At 43.6% G+C, this 18,570-nt stretch overlaps 1 protein-coding gene across 1 annotated transcript in view; it reads right to left on the bottom strand.

Moving 5' to 3' along the window:
- Positions 1-18,570, bottom strand: part of rheb (Ras homolog, mTORC1 binding) — a 128,568-nt gene that overhangs the window by 26,608 nt on the left and 83,390 nt on the right. Inside the window, exons 5-8 of the mRNA XM_038798445.1 lie at positions 14,817-14,825; positions 12,050-12,132; positions 3,929-3,985; positions 3,779-3,826 (exon numbers count right to left, since the gene is read on the bottom strand). Coding sequence (XP_038654373.1) covers positions 3,779-3,826; positions 3,929-3,985; positions 12,050-12,132; positions 14,817-14,825 — 197 coding nt within the window. The remainder of the gene's footprint in view (positions 1-3,778; positions 3,827-3,928; positions 3,986-12,049; positions 12,133-14,816; positions 14,826-18,570) is intronic.

Below are 18,570 nucleotides of genomic sequence, written 5' to 3'. Positions count from 1 at the left end.
GAGAAGGATGAGGGGCGACTTGATAGAGGTTTATAAGATGATCAGGGGAATAGATAGAGTAGACAGTCAGAGACTTTTTCCCCGGGTGGAACAAACCATTACAAGGGGACATAAATTTAAGGTAAATGGTGGAAGATATAGGGGGGATGTCAGAGGTAGGTTCTTTACCCAGAGAGTAGTGGGGGCATGGAATGCACTGCCCGTGGAAGTAGTTGAGTCAGAAACATTAGGGACCTTCAAGCGGCTATTGGATAGGTACATGGATTAGGGTAAAATAATGGAGTGTAGATTAATTTGTTCTTAAGGGAAGCACGGTAGTATTGTGGATAGCACAATTGCTTCACAGCTCCAGGGTCCCAGGTTCGATTTCGACTTGGGTCACTGTCTGTGTGGAGTCTGCACATCCTCCCCGTGTGTGCGTGGGTTTCCTCTGGGTACTCCGGTTTCCTCCCACAGTCCAAAGATGTGCAGGTTGGGTGGATTGGCCATGATATATTGCCCTTAGTGTCCAAAATTCTATGATTAACCTAGGACAAAAGTTCGGCACAACATTGTGAGCCGAAGGGCCTGTTCTGTGCTGTATTTCTCTATCTATCTACATATAGGTGAATGTTCTGCATATTCTACACAGGGAGAAAGACTACCAAATACTGCTGGAAATGGCTGCAAAAAGAGGAAATTAGTTTACAAGATCAAAAAGAAAAATATAGTATTTTGGTCACATCATTAGAGTAGATGGTAGACAGTATTTGAAGGAAAAAATTCACAGGAAAGGTACGAGGGGGAAGCAGAGGAGAAAATGAATGACAGATCCAATGGACTGGATGCAGTTGTCCGATGCAGAAAGTGTAAGAGCAGCACGAGACAATTAGAGGTGGGGATCCAAAGCATTCAACCTTCTGGGAAGAAGGTGATACCAACCACCAAACAACTTTTTAAACGGATCAGATGGGAAATATTTAGCAGAAGTTGGAAAATGATAATAAAAAGTTTCTAAACACTTGCCCTCTATGAATCTACATGCAGCTGAGGAACAAATATGTTGGTTTGGACAAACTTTAGTTTTTAAAAAATGATGCAGATCTTTGCACGTGAAAATGCCTGATCCTGAAGTAATACTAAATGCGTACATTCATTATACGATTTCTTGTTGCACTGGCAGTATTCTTTAAGACTCCAGTCAATAACTGTTCCAACGTCTAATGGATACATTCCTCACAAAACTTGTCAAAGAGAAACTGTTCAAAAGGCAAAATGAGATCTATCTGTTCAAGTGATTGTTTGAAAAGAAGCTAAGAGTGAGATCAAATGAACCAATGGAGCTAGAGTTATTACCCAGTTATTCTTGGTAATACCACCCCAGCATTCTACCTACTCATGTTACAACTGAAAGCTTACGCCTGATGTATGAGAAAAAATTAAACATTGGCCACATTTAGAGTGAAGTTCCATTAATGATCAGCTTGGACAAATAAGATTCACGTGCTTCTTTTTAAAAACAAAAGCTGGTAACGCTAAAATGAAATCAAATTTTTCTTTAAAAAGACATGTTGCGACCCAATCTCTCGGGGTATTATTGGGCGGCCAATGTGTCGATGGTGCGCAAGTGGGTAATAGAGGGGGAGGGGGCAGCATGGAAGCGGATGGAGAGGGCGTCCTGTGGAGATACAAGCCTGGGGGCCCTGGTAACGGCGCCGTGGCCGCTCCCTCCTACGAGGTATACCACGAGTCCAGTGGTGGCGGCTACCCTCAAGATTTGGGGGCAGTGGAGGCGACATAGGGGAGAAGTGGGGGGGCTCGATGGAGGCTCCGTTAAGGGGGAACCATAGGTTCGTCCCGGGGAACATTGATGGGGAATTTCAGGGTTGGTACAGAGTGGGCATCAGACAGCTACAGCTGAGGGACCTGTTTATTGATGGGAGGTTTGCGAGCCTGGGGGAGTTGGAGGAGAAATTTGAGCTCCCCCCGGGGAACATGTTCAGGTATCTGCAGGTAAAGGCATTTGCTAGGCGGCAGGTGGAGGGATTCCCTTCGCTTCCCGCGAGGGGGGTGAGCAACAGGGTGCTTTTGGGGGTCTGGGTCGGAGAGGGGAAGATATCTGATATCTACAAGGTTATGCAGGAGGCGGAGGAGGCGTCAGTAGAGGAGCTGAAAGCTAAGTGGGAGGGGGAACTGGGGGAACAGATCGAAGACGGGACATGGGCTGATGCCCTGGAGAGGGTTAATTCTTCCTCCTCGTGTGCGCGGCTTAGCCTCATCCAATTCAAGGTGCTGCACCGGGCCCACATGACTGGGACGAGGATGAGTAGGTTCTTTAGGGGTGAAGACAGGTGTGTCAGGTGCTCGGGGAGTCCAGCGAACCATGCCCATATGTTCTGGGCATGCCCGGCACTGGAGGAGTTCTGGAAGGGGGTGGCGAGGACGGTGTCGAGGGTGGTGGGATCCAGGGTCAAGCCAGGATGGGGACTCGCGATTTTTGGGGTTGGGGTGGAGCCGGGAGTGCAGGAGGCGAAAGAGGCCGGTGTGCTGGCCTTTGCGTCCCTAGTAGCCCGGCGAAGGATCTTGCTACAATGGAAGGATGGGAGGCCCCCAAGCGTGGAGACCTGGATCAATGACATGGCGGGTTTCATTAAGCTAGAGAAGATCAAATTCGCCCTGAGAGGGTCAGTACAAGGGTTCTTTAGGCGGTGGCAACCTTTTCTCGACTTTCTGGCTCAACGATAGGGTACGGGGACAGTAGCAACCCGGGGGGGTGGGGGGGGGAAGGGGGAGGGAAAAGGTGTTGGGGGGGGGGGGGGGGGGCGCGGACGATGACTATGTTTGTTTATTTAATTTAAATTTATTTTTAAGTTCTTCTGTTGTTCATTGGGGTTGGGGGGGTGGGGGATGGGATACATGCGTCGATACGGTCTGGGGGTGATACAGTTATTATGGGTTATTTTGTTGCATTTCATTGTTTGTCGTTACGTTTTATATTTTCTGTAAAAAATTCCAATAAAAATTATATTAAAAAAAAAGACGTTGCTGAAGTCTTCACCTTGCATTCGATCAGAACAAACCCAAGAATGCCAAATCTCAAACATTCACATCAATTTGCAGCATAGGAGAGAAGGAGAACTGATTGGCTGCAATATCGACATAGATAAAACATCAGGGAACTATAAGCACCCGAGGCTCCTGAGTAATTCAACAAAAGTACAAGTTTCAAGCTTATTCTTTTTGTTTGCAGATAAACAAATAGATATTTAAAATTCCCCAAATATTTTAGTTGAGGCACTATGTAAGCCTGACAGTCATAACTGCAGATTTACTTATAAACAGTTTACTTATGAATTTCCAGCAGTTATTTCTTGATTAGGAAACACTAGCTCACGATTCAGAGAATGATGATCATGGTCAGTTCCTTTCAATTTATAAAATTAATATTGCTTTTTAATGTTTTTATTTTAATCATGCAATATTTGTGACCATACTATGAGGGATGGCTGGGAATCAGACCATGTCACTAGATGGAAGACAGAAGATCAGGAAATTGGAAAAATAACCCACTTTGCAATGGTCTTGTGTTTTTCCGAGTGGTTAGTTTTGGGGCATCTTCATTCTTAACTTAAATAAAAACATAAACGAGCAGCCTGATCATTTTGGGCTGCGGTTTTCAGGCAGGCCTCAGAATCAGATGGACAAATAAAAGCACTGCCCTCCTATTTGTTCGGTGCATTGCAGAGGAGCATTCTATCTGCTGACACTTTCCAAAATCGGCATGTTACAAAATACTTACCTTTCCATGTGAAGATCTTTTTTATTTCCAACCAACATAATGGGAACTCTGTAAAAGAAAAGTTAATCAATAGATTAAATCAAAGTTAAAATACAATCGGGGGAAAAAGATTTTGAAAACAATGATTTAATTTTTTTTTTTTTTACTTACTGCACTTTCCCCACCATATCCAACAATTTTTCATGAATAACCTTGATCACCTCAAAACTGCCAACATGTAAAAAAAATTAAATAATTACATTTGAATCCAATCCTATCCATCCGAGTCAAGGGTGAAACCCCATCAACCATCAGGTTATCATAACCATGCTCATCAAGGTTGTCCTCCTTTATTCTGAAGGCAGAATATGTATACTATGGAAAGTTCACCAACTATGAAAATTCAAAACACATATTACCTCTAAGAGAGGCATGTTATATAAGGTCTCCTTGATCCTAAGCCACGCTCTTAACATTAGCGAAGACCCTGGATAGGCTTTAATGCAAGTATGGGGGATTGGGATGTGCAGCAGGAAGGAGGGGGAAAAAGGTGGGTCACTTTTGACTTAGCTGAACTAGAGATGCCAAACACCAGGAAAGTACAGTACCAAACAGGGGCATAAAGTACTCTAAACAATTAAATTCTAAACTTTGCATAACTGTTACGACTTCAACTGAGTTACATTAAAATTTATAATAAGTTGAGTTTTTTTTTTTAAACTTACTGGTTTGAGACTAATCCTTGAAGGGTAGCTTTGCCGAAAGAACAAAGTAAAGTACAGCACAGGAACAGGTCCTTCGGCTCTCCAAGCCTGCAACGGCAGTGCTGCCCATCTAATCTAAAACCGTCTACAGTTCAGGGGCCCTTATCCCTCTATTCCCATCGTATTCATGTATTTGTCAAGACGCTCTTTAACCATCACAATCGTACCTGCCTCCACCGGCAACGAGTTCCAGGCACCCACTACACTCTGAAAAAAAGCCCCTCGCACATCTCCTCTAAACTTTGCCCCTCGCACCTTAAACCTACGTCCCCTAGTAATTGACTCTTCCGCTCTGGGAAAATGCTTCTGACTATCCACGCCCCTCATAATTTTGTAGACCTCTATCTCAACCTCCGACGTTCCAGCGAGAAAAAAAAACAAGTTTATCAAATCTCTCCTCATCGCTAATGCCCTTCCATAGTGGGCAACAGAAGTGTAATTTTGCCAATTGATGCAAAAACTGAGAGAAATGTGAACCAAAATTTGCAATCCTTTGAAACGCCATATCACAATTCGATTAATCAGCATCATTTCAGATTCATTCCGGCAAGATTACTTTTTAATTTTGTGGGATAGCTCCTTCCAATTTTAGGATCAAGAAACATTTAAAATTAACTTTCCACTTTCACTCACTGGTCAGCTTCACATCTAAACTTCCACTGCATCTCAGCACCCAAAGTCCTGGTGATTCAATATTAAAACCAGCAGCTTTTGAAGGTAACATATCACAAGAGGTAAAATTCAAGGAGTCTTCAATAATATCCAGCAGCATCCTAGATGGCAGCAAGGTCTTACTTCAAAGCTACAAGCCCAAATATACCCACTTAGTAAACCAGTTATAAATAATTAACATTGAAAGATGATTCCAGATAATGAGAAAGAAATTTCTACGTTGAACTTTTGCCAATTAAGATTTACTAGAGTAAGAAGAATGTAAAGGTTCCAGTCACAGAAAGGTTTGTACAATTTATTCATAATTCATGTAAAAAGTTTAGAAGACTGGCAAATTATTTTATACTTTAGTGGAATTCTATCAGGCAGCATAAACTATAATTTTTAACAACTTAATTTGAATGCTAAAAGCCCTGGACAACCATAGCAAGTTGCATTTATTCTTTGGTGAAATATTGTGTGGGATATTAAAAAGAATTCATGTCGATATTTGGGAATCACACAATGAGCTGTATTCTACTGCAAATGAATGCAACTCCCACTTGCAATAAAACATGTTTTTAAAGTTAGCACTGATCCAAAATTACTTTAAGCATCATACTATAACTCTAAACCTGTCTGCTGCAAGTATCCTGCCCTGCATGAAGACTAGATTACCCCTCGTCCCTGGTTCCCTCATGCCTTTAACTTAAAATCCACATCTTCACTGGACCTGCCTCAACCCAGATCTGCAATCCAAGCCAGTCTGAACTCTAAAAATTGTTTATTCCTATGACGCAAGAGTAGAAAGGGAACTGTGGCCAAACCATGACGTACAAGGGAAATTAGAGATAAAATTAGATTCAAAGAAGAGGCATACAAATTAACAACAAAAAGCAATAGACACGAGGATTGGGAAGTTTAAAACTCAGCAAAAGCGTACCAAGAGATTGGTTTAGCACAGGGCTACAGAGCTGGCTTTTAAAGCAGACCACGGCAGGCCAGCAACACGGTTCAATTCCCGTACCAGCCTCCCCGAACAGGCGCCGGAATGTGGCGACTACGGGCTTTTCACAATAACTTCATTTGAAGCATACTTGTGACAATAGGCAATTTTCATGTTTCATTTCAAGAAGGGAAAATGCAATTTAAAGTAAGCTAGCAGGGAACATAAAAACAGACTGTAAAGGTTTCTATAGGTATGTAAAAAGAAAAAGATTGATAAAAACATTGATAATGTAGGCCCCTTGTAGTCAGAAACAGGGAAATTCATAGGGCTGAGGAACTAAATTCATACATTGTTTCTGTCTTCATAAAGGAAGACATGAATAATATTCCAGATGTTCTGAGAAACACAAGTTTTAGTGAGGAGCTGAAGGAAATTAGTAGTATAGAAATGGTTTTGGTGAAATTAATGGGATTGAAGGCAGATAAATTCTTGACAAATACATGAATAGGATGGGAATAGAGGGATACGGACCCCAGAAGTGTTGAATATTTTAGTTCAGACGGGCAGCATGGTCGGCGCAGGCTTGAAAGGCCTGTTCCTGTGCTGTACTTTTCTTTGTTCTCTTTGTTCTAAATCTCCTGGGCCTGATAATCTTCATCCCAGAGTAATCAATTTAAGGAAGTGGCCCTAGATCCATTGGTGGTCATTTTCCAAAATTCTTTGGACTCTGGAATGGTTCCTACAGAGTGGAGGGAGCTAATATAACCCCGCTATTCAAAAAGAGAGGCAGAGAGAAAACAAGGAACTATGGACCAGTGAGCCTAATGTCGGTAGTAGGGAAATTTTAGAGTCCATTCTCAAGGATTTCACGATGTGGAGATGCCGGTGTTGGCCTGGGGTGAGCACAGTAAGAAGTCTTACAACACCAGGTTAAAGTCCAACAGGTTTGTTTCAAACACTAGCTTTCGTAGTACTGCTCATTCCTCAGGTGAATGGGATTTCATAGCTCAGCACTTGGAAAGCAGCGGAAAATCAGACAAAGTCAGCATGGATTTACAGAAGGAAAATAATGCTTGACAAATCTACTGGAATTATTTCAAGATGTAACTAGTAGAATTGATCAGGGAGAAATGGATATGGTTTATTTCGACTTTGAGAAGGCTTTCAACAAGGTCTCACATAGCAGATTACTATGTAAAGTTAAAGTGAATGGGATTGCAGGCACTGTCTTGAGATGAATAGAAATCTGGTTAGCAGTAAGGAAGCAAAGGGTTGGAATAAATATTTCCCCCCCCAATTGACAGGTAGTGACTACTGGGTACTGTAGGGATCTGTGCTGGGACCCAACTGTTCACATTATATTTGGACAAGGGAACTAAATGTATTATGTTCAAATTTGCAATGATACAAAGTTGGGTGGGACGATGAGCTGTGAGAAGGATGCAATGATGCTTCATCGAGATTTGGAAAGGTTGAGAGAGTGGGCATATGCATGGCAGATACTTTAGAATGCAGATAAATGTAAGGGTATCCTCTTCGGCAGCAAAAATAGGACGGTAAACTATTTGAATGGGAGTAATAGCAGCACAGTAGCACAAGTGGATAGCACTGTGGCTTCACAGCGCCAGGGTCCCAGGTTCAATTCCCTGCTGGGTCACTGTCTGTGCGGAGTCTGCACGTTCTCCCAGTGTCCGCATGGGTTTCTTCCAGGTGCTCCAGTTTCCTCCCACAGTCCAAAGACGTGCAGGTTAGGTGGATTGGCCATGATAAATGGCCCTTAGTAACTAAAAAAACAGGTTAGGAGGGATTATTGGGTTACGGGGATAGGGTAGAAGTGAGGGATTATGTGGGTCGGTGCAGACTCCATGGGCCCAATGGCCCCCTTCTGCACTGTATGTTCGATGTCTTTGTAAATTGAGAGAGGTGGATACTCTGAGACCTTGGTGTTCTCGTGCATCAGTCTTTGAAAGTAAGTTTTCAGGTACAGCAGTAAAGATGGCAAATAGTATGTTGGTTGCTACAGAGAGGATTTGAGTATAATTGAGTTTACTGCAATTGTGCGGGGCATTGGTGAGGCCACACCTGCAGTATTGCGTGCAGTTTTGGTGTCCTTATTAGAGGACAGGCTCATGGCACCATGGCGCAGGAAGAAGAATGGCAGGGCTATAGTGACAGGGGACTCAATGGCAAGGGGAATAGTCAGGCGGTTCTGCGGACACAATAGAGATGCCAGGATGGTAGGTTGCCTCCCTGGTGTAAGGGTCAAGGATGTCTCGGAGCAGCTGCAGGACATTCTGGGGAGTGAACAGTCAGCTGTCGTGGTGCACACAGGCACCAACGATGTAGGTAAAAAACAGGATGAGGTCCTACAAGCTGAATTCAGGGAGTTAGGACTTAAACTAAAAAGTAGGATGTCAAAGGTAGTAATCTCAGGACTGTTACCCGTGCCACGAGCTAGTCAAGAGTAGTAATGTCAGGATAGGCAGGATGAATGCGTGGCTCAAGAGAGGGATTCAAATGCCTGGGGCATTCGAACCGGTTCTGGGGGAGGTGGGACCAGTACAAACTGGATGGTCTGCACCTGGGCTGGACAGGAACCGATGTCCGGCGGGGGTGTGTGTGTGTGTGTGTGTGTGGGGTGGGGTGGGGGGGGGGGGGGGGGGGGGGGGGGGGGGGGGGTTGCTAGTGCTGTTGGAGAGGGTTTGAACTAATGTGGCAGGGGGATGCGAAACAATGCAGGATGTCGGAGGGAAGTAAAACGGGGCCAGAAACAAAAAGCAGTAAGGGGGAAAGTGTAAGGCAGAGAAGCCTTACATAGGCTTACATATTCAAAAATCAAAAAGGGCCTCAGTACAGGGTACAGTGACTGAGAAGAGAGTGAAAAGGGAGGTGGTCAATGCAGGATTGAGGGTGTTGTACCCAAATGCGCGCAGTATACGGAACAAGGTAAATGAGCTTGTCGCTCACATTGAAATTGTCTGGTACGATGTTGTGGGCATCAGAGAGACGTGGCTGCAAAGGGATCAGGGCTGGGATCTAAATATCCAAGGATAGATGTTCTATCGAAAGGACAGGCAGATGTGCAAAGGGGGGGGGGGTTGCTTTGTTAGTAAGGAATGAAGTTAAATCAATAGCAAGGAGCGATATAGGATCAGTGGGCATGGGATCCCTGTGGGTAGAGTTGAGGAATCGCAAACGTAAAATGACCCTGATGGGAGTTGTGTACAGGCCCCCTAGCAGTAGTCAGGATGTGGGGCAGAAAATAAATCATGAGATAGAAAAGGCATGCAAAAAAGGTAATATTACAAAAATCATGGGGGACTTAAATATGCAGGTGGACTGATACATTCAGGTTGGAATTGGATCACAAGAAAAGGAATTTGTGGAATGTATATGAGATGTTTTTTTGGAGCAGCTTGTGACAGAGCCGACTAGGAAACAGGCAATTCTGGACTTGGTGATGTGTAATGAGGCAGACTTGATTAGAGAATTTAAGGTGAAGGAACCCTTAGGGAGCAGTGACCACAATATGATAGAATTTACCCTGTAGTTTGAGGGGGAGAAGCTGCAATCAGATGTAATGGTATTACAATTAAATAAGGGTAACTATAAAAACATGAGGGAGGAGCTGGCCAAAGTTGATTGGAAAAAGGAGCCTAGCAGGGAAGACAGTAGAACAGCAATGGCAGGAGTTTTTGGGATTATTAAAAAGGCACAACAGAAATTCATCCCAAGGAGGCAGTTAAGGAGGAGGAAACATGCTACGGGGAGGACAAGGCACCCATAGCTGATGAGGGATGTCAAGGACAGTATAAAAGCTAAAGAAAAAGCATACAAAGTGGCGAGGATTAGTGGGAAGTCAGAGAATTGGGAAGCCTTTAAAAGAGAGCAGAGGACAACTGAAAAAGCAATAAGGGGGAGAAGATGAAGTATGAGTGCAAGCTAGCTAGTAATATAAAGGAAGATAGGAAGAGTTTATATAAAAGGTAAGAGAGGGGCAAAAATAGACATTGGACTACTGGAAAATGTGACTGGAGAAGTAATAATAGGAAACAAAGAAATGGCAGATGAACCGAATAGTTACTTTACATCAGGTCTTCATGGTGGAAGACACCAGTGTGATGCCAGAGCTCCAGGAGAACCAGGGGACAGAGGTGAGTGCAGTGACCATTACTAAGGAGAAGGTTCTGGGAAAACAAAAGTCTGAAGGTGGATAAGTCACCTGGACTGGATGGACTACACCCCAGGATCCTAAAAGAGATAGCTGAGGAATTTGTGGAGGCATTGGTGATGATCTTTCAGGAATCACTGGAGGCAGGAAGGGTCCCAGAAGACTGAAAAGTGGCTAATGTAACACCACTTTTTAAGAAGGGAGGGAGAAGACGGGAAATTATAGGCCGGTTAGCCTGACTTTGGTCATTGGTAAGATTTTAGAGTCCGTTATTAAAGATGAGGTCGCGAAGCACTTGGAAGTGCATGGTAAAATAGGACTGAGTCAGCACGGCTTTGTCAAAGGGAGGTCGTGCCTGACAAATCTGTTAGAGTTCTTTGAGGAAGTAACAAGGAGGTTAGCCAGAGGAGAACCAGGGGACACGATTTATTTACATTTCCAGAAGGCCTGTGACAAGGTGCCACACAGGAGACTGTTCAATAAGTTAAAATGTGGAGATGCCGGCGTTGGACTGCAGTGAGCACAGTAAGAAGTCTTACAACACCAGGTTAAAGTCCAACAGGTTTGTTTCAAACACGAGCTTTCATGGCACTGCTGAAGGAAGGAGGAAGGAGCAGTGCTCCGAAAGCTTGTGTTTGAAACAAACCTGTTGGACTTTAACCTGGTGTTGCAAGACTTCTTAATAAGTTAAAAGCCCATGAAGGTAAGGATAAGATCCAGGTTACCCCTATCTCTGGATCTGTAAAGACTTAATCACCTGCTAATGCTCGCATTCTAAGCATTGTCTGGCATCTTTGAATTCATCTATATATATGTTTCTGGAACATACCTCTTCATTCACCTGAGGAAGGAGCAGTGCTCCGAAAGCTAGTGCTTGAAACAAACCTGTTTGGACTTTAACCTGGTGTTGTAAGACTTCTTACTGTGATTCCTAGTGGTACTAACAGAGGTGGCCTTTCATCAATCTCGAAAACGGGGGCTTTTCCAGACAAATCCTAAACGAGTCCCACTGCTCCATTCTCATGGTCCAGCCTGGATATTTCCTTTCCTGGCTAAGCATTCATTTTCAATATGCTGATCCCATGAAGAGCTGTAGCTTCTTAAATTGAAGGTGCTCTCCAGAGGGAAACTGTCCATTTTCCCCACTACATATCCTTCCTTACTGAAAATAAAACTCAATTCGATAGGAAGCACAAGAGAGTTCAATGCTGTAACCTAATATTTCTGGAGCTGCTTCTGAACCATTTCTATATCATTCCCGTACCAGCCTCCCCGGACAGGCGCCGGAATGTGGCGACTAGGGGCTTTTCACAGTAACTTCATTGAAGCCTACTCGTGACAATAAGCGATTTTCATTTTTTTCATTTTCATATCAACACACACATGTAGGCCTACAAAAGGTTGATTTCAGAAAACCCCAACAGTTTGAGGATTTCAAATATATAAAGTAGTTGTCTTGGAAGGCATTCAACTTCTTGCCATAAAAGGATAAAATTGCTGCAATAACACATTGCACATTAAAAATGTTCAGCGTTTCAGAAAATACCAGCTTTTGATTTCTTTGTCAAAAAACATTTCTTCGTCAATAGGTGGTTATCATTTGCGGAATAATGTAGACTCCAAGTAATAACACCACTTGAGTGCAACTATTAAATGGCTTACAAATTGTCTCGTTGCTGCTTTCTGTAAGAGCAATATGCTATCACGAGCCAATGCAGCTGTCTTACTGAAAATTAATATTAAATAAAAGTCCTTACCTTTTGTTAGATGTAACCGAGTACACCAGAATGTATCCATTAATGTCTATCGAATAGGTTTGAGGGAAAATGGAGTACTCATCCTAATGATTAAATAGACACAAATGGCAGGATGTCAGGGTATTGAAGTCATCATTATACTACATTACTATCAGTTGCATAACAATCTGGGCAAGGTTCAAATCATGACTTGCAAATGTGCTTGCAAGCATTTCCATACAAGAGCTAAGTGCAATGTTTTGCAAAATACGCCTTTGCTGCCAGCGTTGACATTGCTTTAATAGAAATAAGTTTAAATTCATAGTATCCTTTAGTGTTGAACACATTTAGATGTCAATCTCACTAACTACATATGTATGTTGTTACAATCTGTGGCGGGGTGTGGGGGGAAAGAAGAGAGAGAGGAGGAGGGGAGAGGAGGGGGGGGGGGGGAGAGAGGGGGGGGGGGGGAAGAGAGAGACAGAGAGAGAGAGGAGAGAGAGAGAGAGAGAGAGAGAGAGAAAGAGAGAGAGAGAGACGGTTCGGAACCAATAACGTTTTGTTTAAAGTAGACAAAATTTGAGATTAAAGTTTCTTACTGAATGAATAAAGCATCAAGATTCCAAAGGTTTTGAACAAACAAAAATAAATTTCACAAATTCAGAAAGATAAAACAATTTATAATATATCTTATATTCAAACATTCAGTAAGTATGAGTTACATATGAAGGAACAGGCAAACTGTGGCCTGACATCACTCGACAGAATAAATGCCAAATACGACCAAAGCAGATTCCAGGAATTTCTCAAAAACTCACCTAGACGTTATTCACACAGTCAACCAATCTCCCTGAAATTTTGTCCCTCTCATGAGTGTTTTCAATCTTCACTTTTGAAGATCTTGCCGTGCAATTTTCTCCAAAGGTGACTCCACCTTGGACAAATACAACAATGGCTCACCTCACAGGGTTTCAATCGCACCTTCCAAGATTACATTCCCCCTGATTTCAGAGTACGCTGAAGCATCAACTTGCAAGCAGTTTCCAATCTTCAGCCATGCCACTGCTCCGAAGGGGTACCTTTGCCCCAATGGCCATAGCACAGTGTCACCAACCTTTGGTTGCCTTCTTGGATTTGGATCAATTTGTCCTGCTCTTCACAAACAGGAAAAACCTGGGCAATTTCCCAGTGGCATGTAGGTGCTAGTTTTACAGCTTTACCAGAACAGCTTGGCTAGCAGCATGGCTAGTTCTGGAGCACAAATATTCAGTATTACTACTGGGTTATTGTAGGACCCATAGCCATTGCTGCATCCAGCATCTCCAGCTGTTTCCTGATATCATGTGGAGTGAATCAAGCTGAAGGCTGGCATCTATGATGGTGGAGACCTCTGGAAAGGTCAAGATGGTTCATTCACTTGGTTGCAAATGCTTGCCGAGTTATGTCCTGTATAAAGAGCAGGACAAATCCAATCTGATCAATTACCACATCTGTATACTTAGTCTAGATCATTCGGAAAATTATTTTAAAATGTTGCTGCCCATGCTATCAAACATCACTTGAACGGCAATAATTTGCTAACTGGCGCCCAGTTTCAGTTCTGTCCGGGTAACTCTGACCTTGTCTTTTGCATTGCTGTACTGGGCTTCCCCATCGTGGAGTCTCCTTCCTTGGTTAGTTGTTTAATTGTCCACCACCATTCATGACTGGATGTGGCAGGACTGCAGAGCTCAGATCAGACTCTTTTCTTGGAGGATCACTAAGCTCTGTCTATCGCATGCTGCCTCCACTATTTCCCATGCAAGCAGTCCTGTGTTGTAGCTTCACCAGGCTGGCACCTCATTTTTAGGTATGCCTGCTGCTGTTCCTGGCATACCCAACTGTACTCATCATTGAATCTGGTCTGGCAATAAAATGCCACCTTGGTTACACAGCACATTAATATAGTAAATGCTACATAAGTTGTGCTTAAAGGCAGAAATTGATGCTGTAAGTAGAAGAATTAGAGGTGACTAAAGGCATGGTTGAAGAAATTGTGATTCTGTAGATCCTTTTCCAGATAGGCAGGTGGAATGGGTGAAGGTTGTAAGGACCCACCAAAAAATGTGGCGAGCAGAGCAAAGAAATTGAAGAGATTACAGTAAGGCAAGGAATTGGAGAGATTTGAAAACAAGGATGGAAAACCAAGAGGGGCACCATTGGAGTGCGACTCAATTATAGTTAGGATGTGGGTAAGAGTGCTTTGGACAAATTGGGAGTTCTCACGAAATGAGCTGGAAGAGTCTGGAAAGGAGGTCAAGCTCAGAGGTGACAAAGGCATACAAGGTAGTTGGCACAGTGATTGGTACTGGACTAGGTCTGGAGTAATGCTTCAGAGTTCAAATCTCACTGCGGATGCTTGAGAGTTTGAACTCAATTAAATACATTCAGTAATTATGACTCAAAAACTACTGATTTTGTTGCAAAGAGCTATCTAGTTTACTAAAACATAGAATCCCTATAGTTCAGAAGGAGGCCATTCAGCAAATTGAGTCTGCACCAACCCTCTGGAAGAGCACTCTACCTAGACCCACTCACCCGCAACCCCATGAATTAAACATGGTCAATCCACCTAACCTTCACATCTTTGGGCGATGGTGGTGTGAGGCAGATCACGAAATGTACCTGGGAAGGGAACGAGCTGCGGGTGTACCAGGACCTGGGAGCAGATCTGGCGAAGAGGGGGGCCGGGTTTAACCGGGTTAAGGCTGCCCTCTTTAAAAAGGCAGTGAAGTTTGGACTATTGTACCCGGCCTGCCTGTCGTAAGGCATGAAGTTAAAATAGCAAGAAGCGATATGGGATCAGAAGGCATAGAATCTGTGTGAGGAATCGCAAAGGTAAAAAGACTCTGATGGGAGTTATGTACAGACCCCTAGCAGTAGTCAGGATGTGGAGCTGAAAATAGATCAGGAAACAGAAAAGGCACTTAAAAAGGCAATATCACAATAATCATGGGGGACTTCAATATGCAGGTGGACTGGGAAAATCAGATTCTTAGTGGATCCCAAGAAAAGGAATTTGTGGAATGTCTAAGAGATGTTTTCTTGGAGCAGCTTGTGACAGCAGCGAGGGAACAGGCAATTCTGGATTTGGTGATGTGTAATGAGGTAGACTTAATTAGGGAATTTAAGGTGAAGGAACCCTTCGGGAGCAATGACCACAATATGATAGAATTTACCCTACAATTTGAGACGGAGTAGCTGCAATCAGATGTAATGGTATTACAAATAAATAATGGAAACTACAAAGACATGAGGGAGGAGCTGGCCAGAGTTGATTGGAAGGGGAGCCTAGCAGGGAAGATAGTGGAGCAGTAATGGCAGGAGTTTTTGGGGGTTATTCGGGAGGCAGAACAGAAATTCATCCCATGGAGGAAGAAACATGCTAAAGGGAGGATGAGGCATCCATGGCTGATGAGGGAAGTCAAGGACAACATAAGAGCAAAAGAAAAAGCATACAAAGTAGTGAGGATTAATGCCAGAGGATTGGGAAGCCTTTAAAAGCGAGTAGAGGACAACTAAAAAAGCAATAAGCGGGGAGGAGATGAAATAGGAGTGCAAGCTAGCTAGCAATATAAAAGAAGATAGGAAGAGATTTTTTTCAATATTTCAAAGGTAAGAGGCAAAAATAGGCATTGGACCACTGGAAAATGAGGTTGGAGAAATAATAAAAGGAAACAAAGAAATGGCAGAGGAACTGAATGGTTACTTTGCACCAGTCTTCACGATGGAAGACACCAGTGGGATGCCAGAGCACCAGGTGAATCAGAGGGCAGTGGTGAGTGCAGTGGTCATCATGAAGAAGGTGGTTCTGGGGAAACTGAAAAGTCTGAAGGTGGATAAATCACCTGGACTAAATGGACTACACCCCTGGGTTCTAAGTGAGACAGCGGAGGAGATTGTGGAGGCACTGGTGGTGATCTTTCAGGAATCACTGAAGGGAGGGAGGGTCCCAGAGGATTAGAAAGTGGCTAATGTAACAATGCTGTTTAAGACGGTTAAGGGAGTTTATCGTTTAGGGTCGTGGGGGCGAGGTTTTGATACTTGGGTTGGGCTGAGCTCAGCTGCACAAATTAAACCTGGCTCGGCTGGTGGGGCAGGGGTAAGTGGATTTCAAGAGGTGGGATGTGCTGCCGCTGGCAGGGTGGGTGCAGACAGTAAAATTGATGGTTCTGCCAAGGTTTCTGTTTATGCCCCAATCTTCGTCCCCAAGTCGTATTTTAAGGTCAATGCGCTGATCTCTGGGTTTGTATGGGCGAGTCGGGTGGATGGGGTCACCGGGAGGTTTGAGCGATCAGCGGGGCAGGGGTCAAAAAAGGAAAGTAGGATGTTAGAAGGCAGCAGAGGAGGAGGAGGAAGGGGGGGGGGGGGGGGGGGGGGGGGGGGGGGGGGGGAGATTGTTTTATAATGTTGTTTGGTTGTTCTTCTGCTTTTTGTTTGTTTATATGAAAATGCCTTGAATTAAATATTTTTTTGAAAAAAAAAGCATACAATACTGCAAAGATAAGTGGTAGGTCAGAAGATTGGAAAGATCTTCGAAATCAGCAAAGGATTCTAAAAACAAAAATACATTAGGCGGGAGAAATTAAGAATGGAAGGGAACGCTAGGTAGATATAGATAGTAAAATGTTTACAAGTATTTAAGGAAGGAAAGAGCAACTAAAGTGAACATTAGCCACTTAAGGGCGAGACAGGAGAAGTAATTATGGGAAATAAGGAAGTGGTGAAGTGTTGAACAAGTATTTTGCTTCTGTCTTCACTGTAGAAGGCACTGAAAACATTCCAAAAATACTTGAAAATGAAGGGGTAAAAGGGAGTAAAACTATCACAATCACTAGGGAAAGGGTACTGGGAAAATTACTGACTAAAGGTTTACAAGTCCTCTGGCTTTTATCCTTGGGTCTTAAAAGATGTGGCTGCAGAGACAGTTTCATTGGTTGTGATCCTGCAAAATTCCCTATATTTTGTAAACGGCCCAGCGAATTGCTAACAATCCCTTGTAAAATCTCTGTTCAAGAAAGAAGGGAGAAATAAATTAGAAAACTGTAGGCCTAACTTCTGTCATAGGGAAAATTGTATAATGGTCTAGCACAGTGGGCTAAACAGCTGACTTGTAATGCAGAACAATGCCAGCAGCGCGGGTTCAATTCCCATACCGGCCTCCCCGAACAGGCGCTGGAATGTGGTGACTAGGGGCTTTTCACAGTAACTTCATTGAAGCCTACTTGTGACAATAAGCAATTATTAATTAATTATTAATAAAGTGCCTGCATAAGGGAAATTCAAAGTAAGATCAGGACAAAAGGAAAAAATTGCTGATATAAATTCATTGACCGATAGCAGGCCTCTTGAGGCTCCTCGGTGGAGAAAATAGCGGTGGCTGCTCCTGTGACTCTGGCCACTCCAATGACTTGCCGGCATCTTGGCAGTGGAGTTTGAGAAGCACTGGAAGGATCTGTGCAAGAACCTTCATAAGTATTCAACAGAGTTGGCCAGGGTCCCATCCGATTGAAGATGGAAAAAGACCTCCAAAACAGTAAAAGAGCACGGTGCGGTGCGGTGACTAAGGGCTTTTCACAGTTCTTTTGAAAACAGCGCACCGAATAGTGGGGTTACTAGAGCGTATGGAAAGCCCAGCTCCCATTGAGGACTTCTCAGGGTTGTTTAGGAAGATATAAAAAAAAAAGGGGGGGGGTGGGGGGAAGAGAAAAGAGAGTTTGGAGTATTGTACCCGGCCTGCATGTAGTAAGGACCACCCCCCCACACACCCAAAAAAAGTTGGATCAAGTCCATCGGACACTGGCAGAAGCTCCACCCCAACGAGCCACCAAGTGCTGTTATTCTACTTTTCTACAGCTTCCAAAAGGAACAGATCCTGAAATGGGCTAAGAAGTATTGGGAATATAAGTGGGAAGGTTGCACCATCAGGATTTACCAGGATGTTGGAGCTGAGCTGGCAAAGAAGCAGGCAGCATTTAACAAGGCCAAAGTCGATCTGTATAAGAGTTTGTTTTGGGGTGCTGTACCCGGCACGGTTCAGAGTGCTTTATTATTTTGAAGTGCTGGAGGATGCGGGTTCCAAACATAAGCTCAGTTTGAGCTGATAGTGTTTGTGAGGTTTCTAGTTATTGTTGTTGCAGGGAGGGGGGCGGTTGGCAAGTGGGCATGGAGAGTTGTTGGGCATGGAGAGTTGTTGGGCATGGAGAGTTGTTGGGCATGGAGAGTTGTTGGGCATGGAGAGTTGTTGGGCATGGAGAGTTGTTGGGCATGGAGAGTTGTTGGGCATGGAGAGTTGTTGGGCATGGAGAGTTGTTGGGCATGGAGAGTTGTTGGGTATGGAGAGTTGTTGGGATTCCTTGCACATACATGTTTGCATTTCTCTGTTCTTGGGTGGGATGATTGTTTCATATGTTCGATGGGGCCTTAACATTATGAGGGGTATTGTTCTTTGTATTATGGTTGTTATGGGGACTATGTAGTCTCTGGTTGTTGGAATATGATGT

Source organism: Scyliorhinus canicula, chromosome 5 (assembly GCF_902713615.1).
Source record: "Scyliorhinus canicula chromosome 5, sScyCan1.1, whole genome shotgun sequence".
Taxonomy (NCBI): domain Eukaryota; kingdom Metazoa; phylum Chordata; class Chondrichthyes; order Carcharhiniformes; family Scyliorhinidae; genus Scyliorhinus; species Scyliorhinus canicula.
The sequence above is the reverse complement of the archived record's forward strand: the minus strand, read 5'-3'. Positions and strand labels throughout refer to the sequence as shown.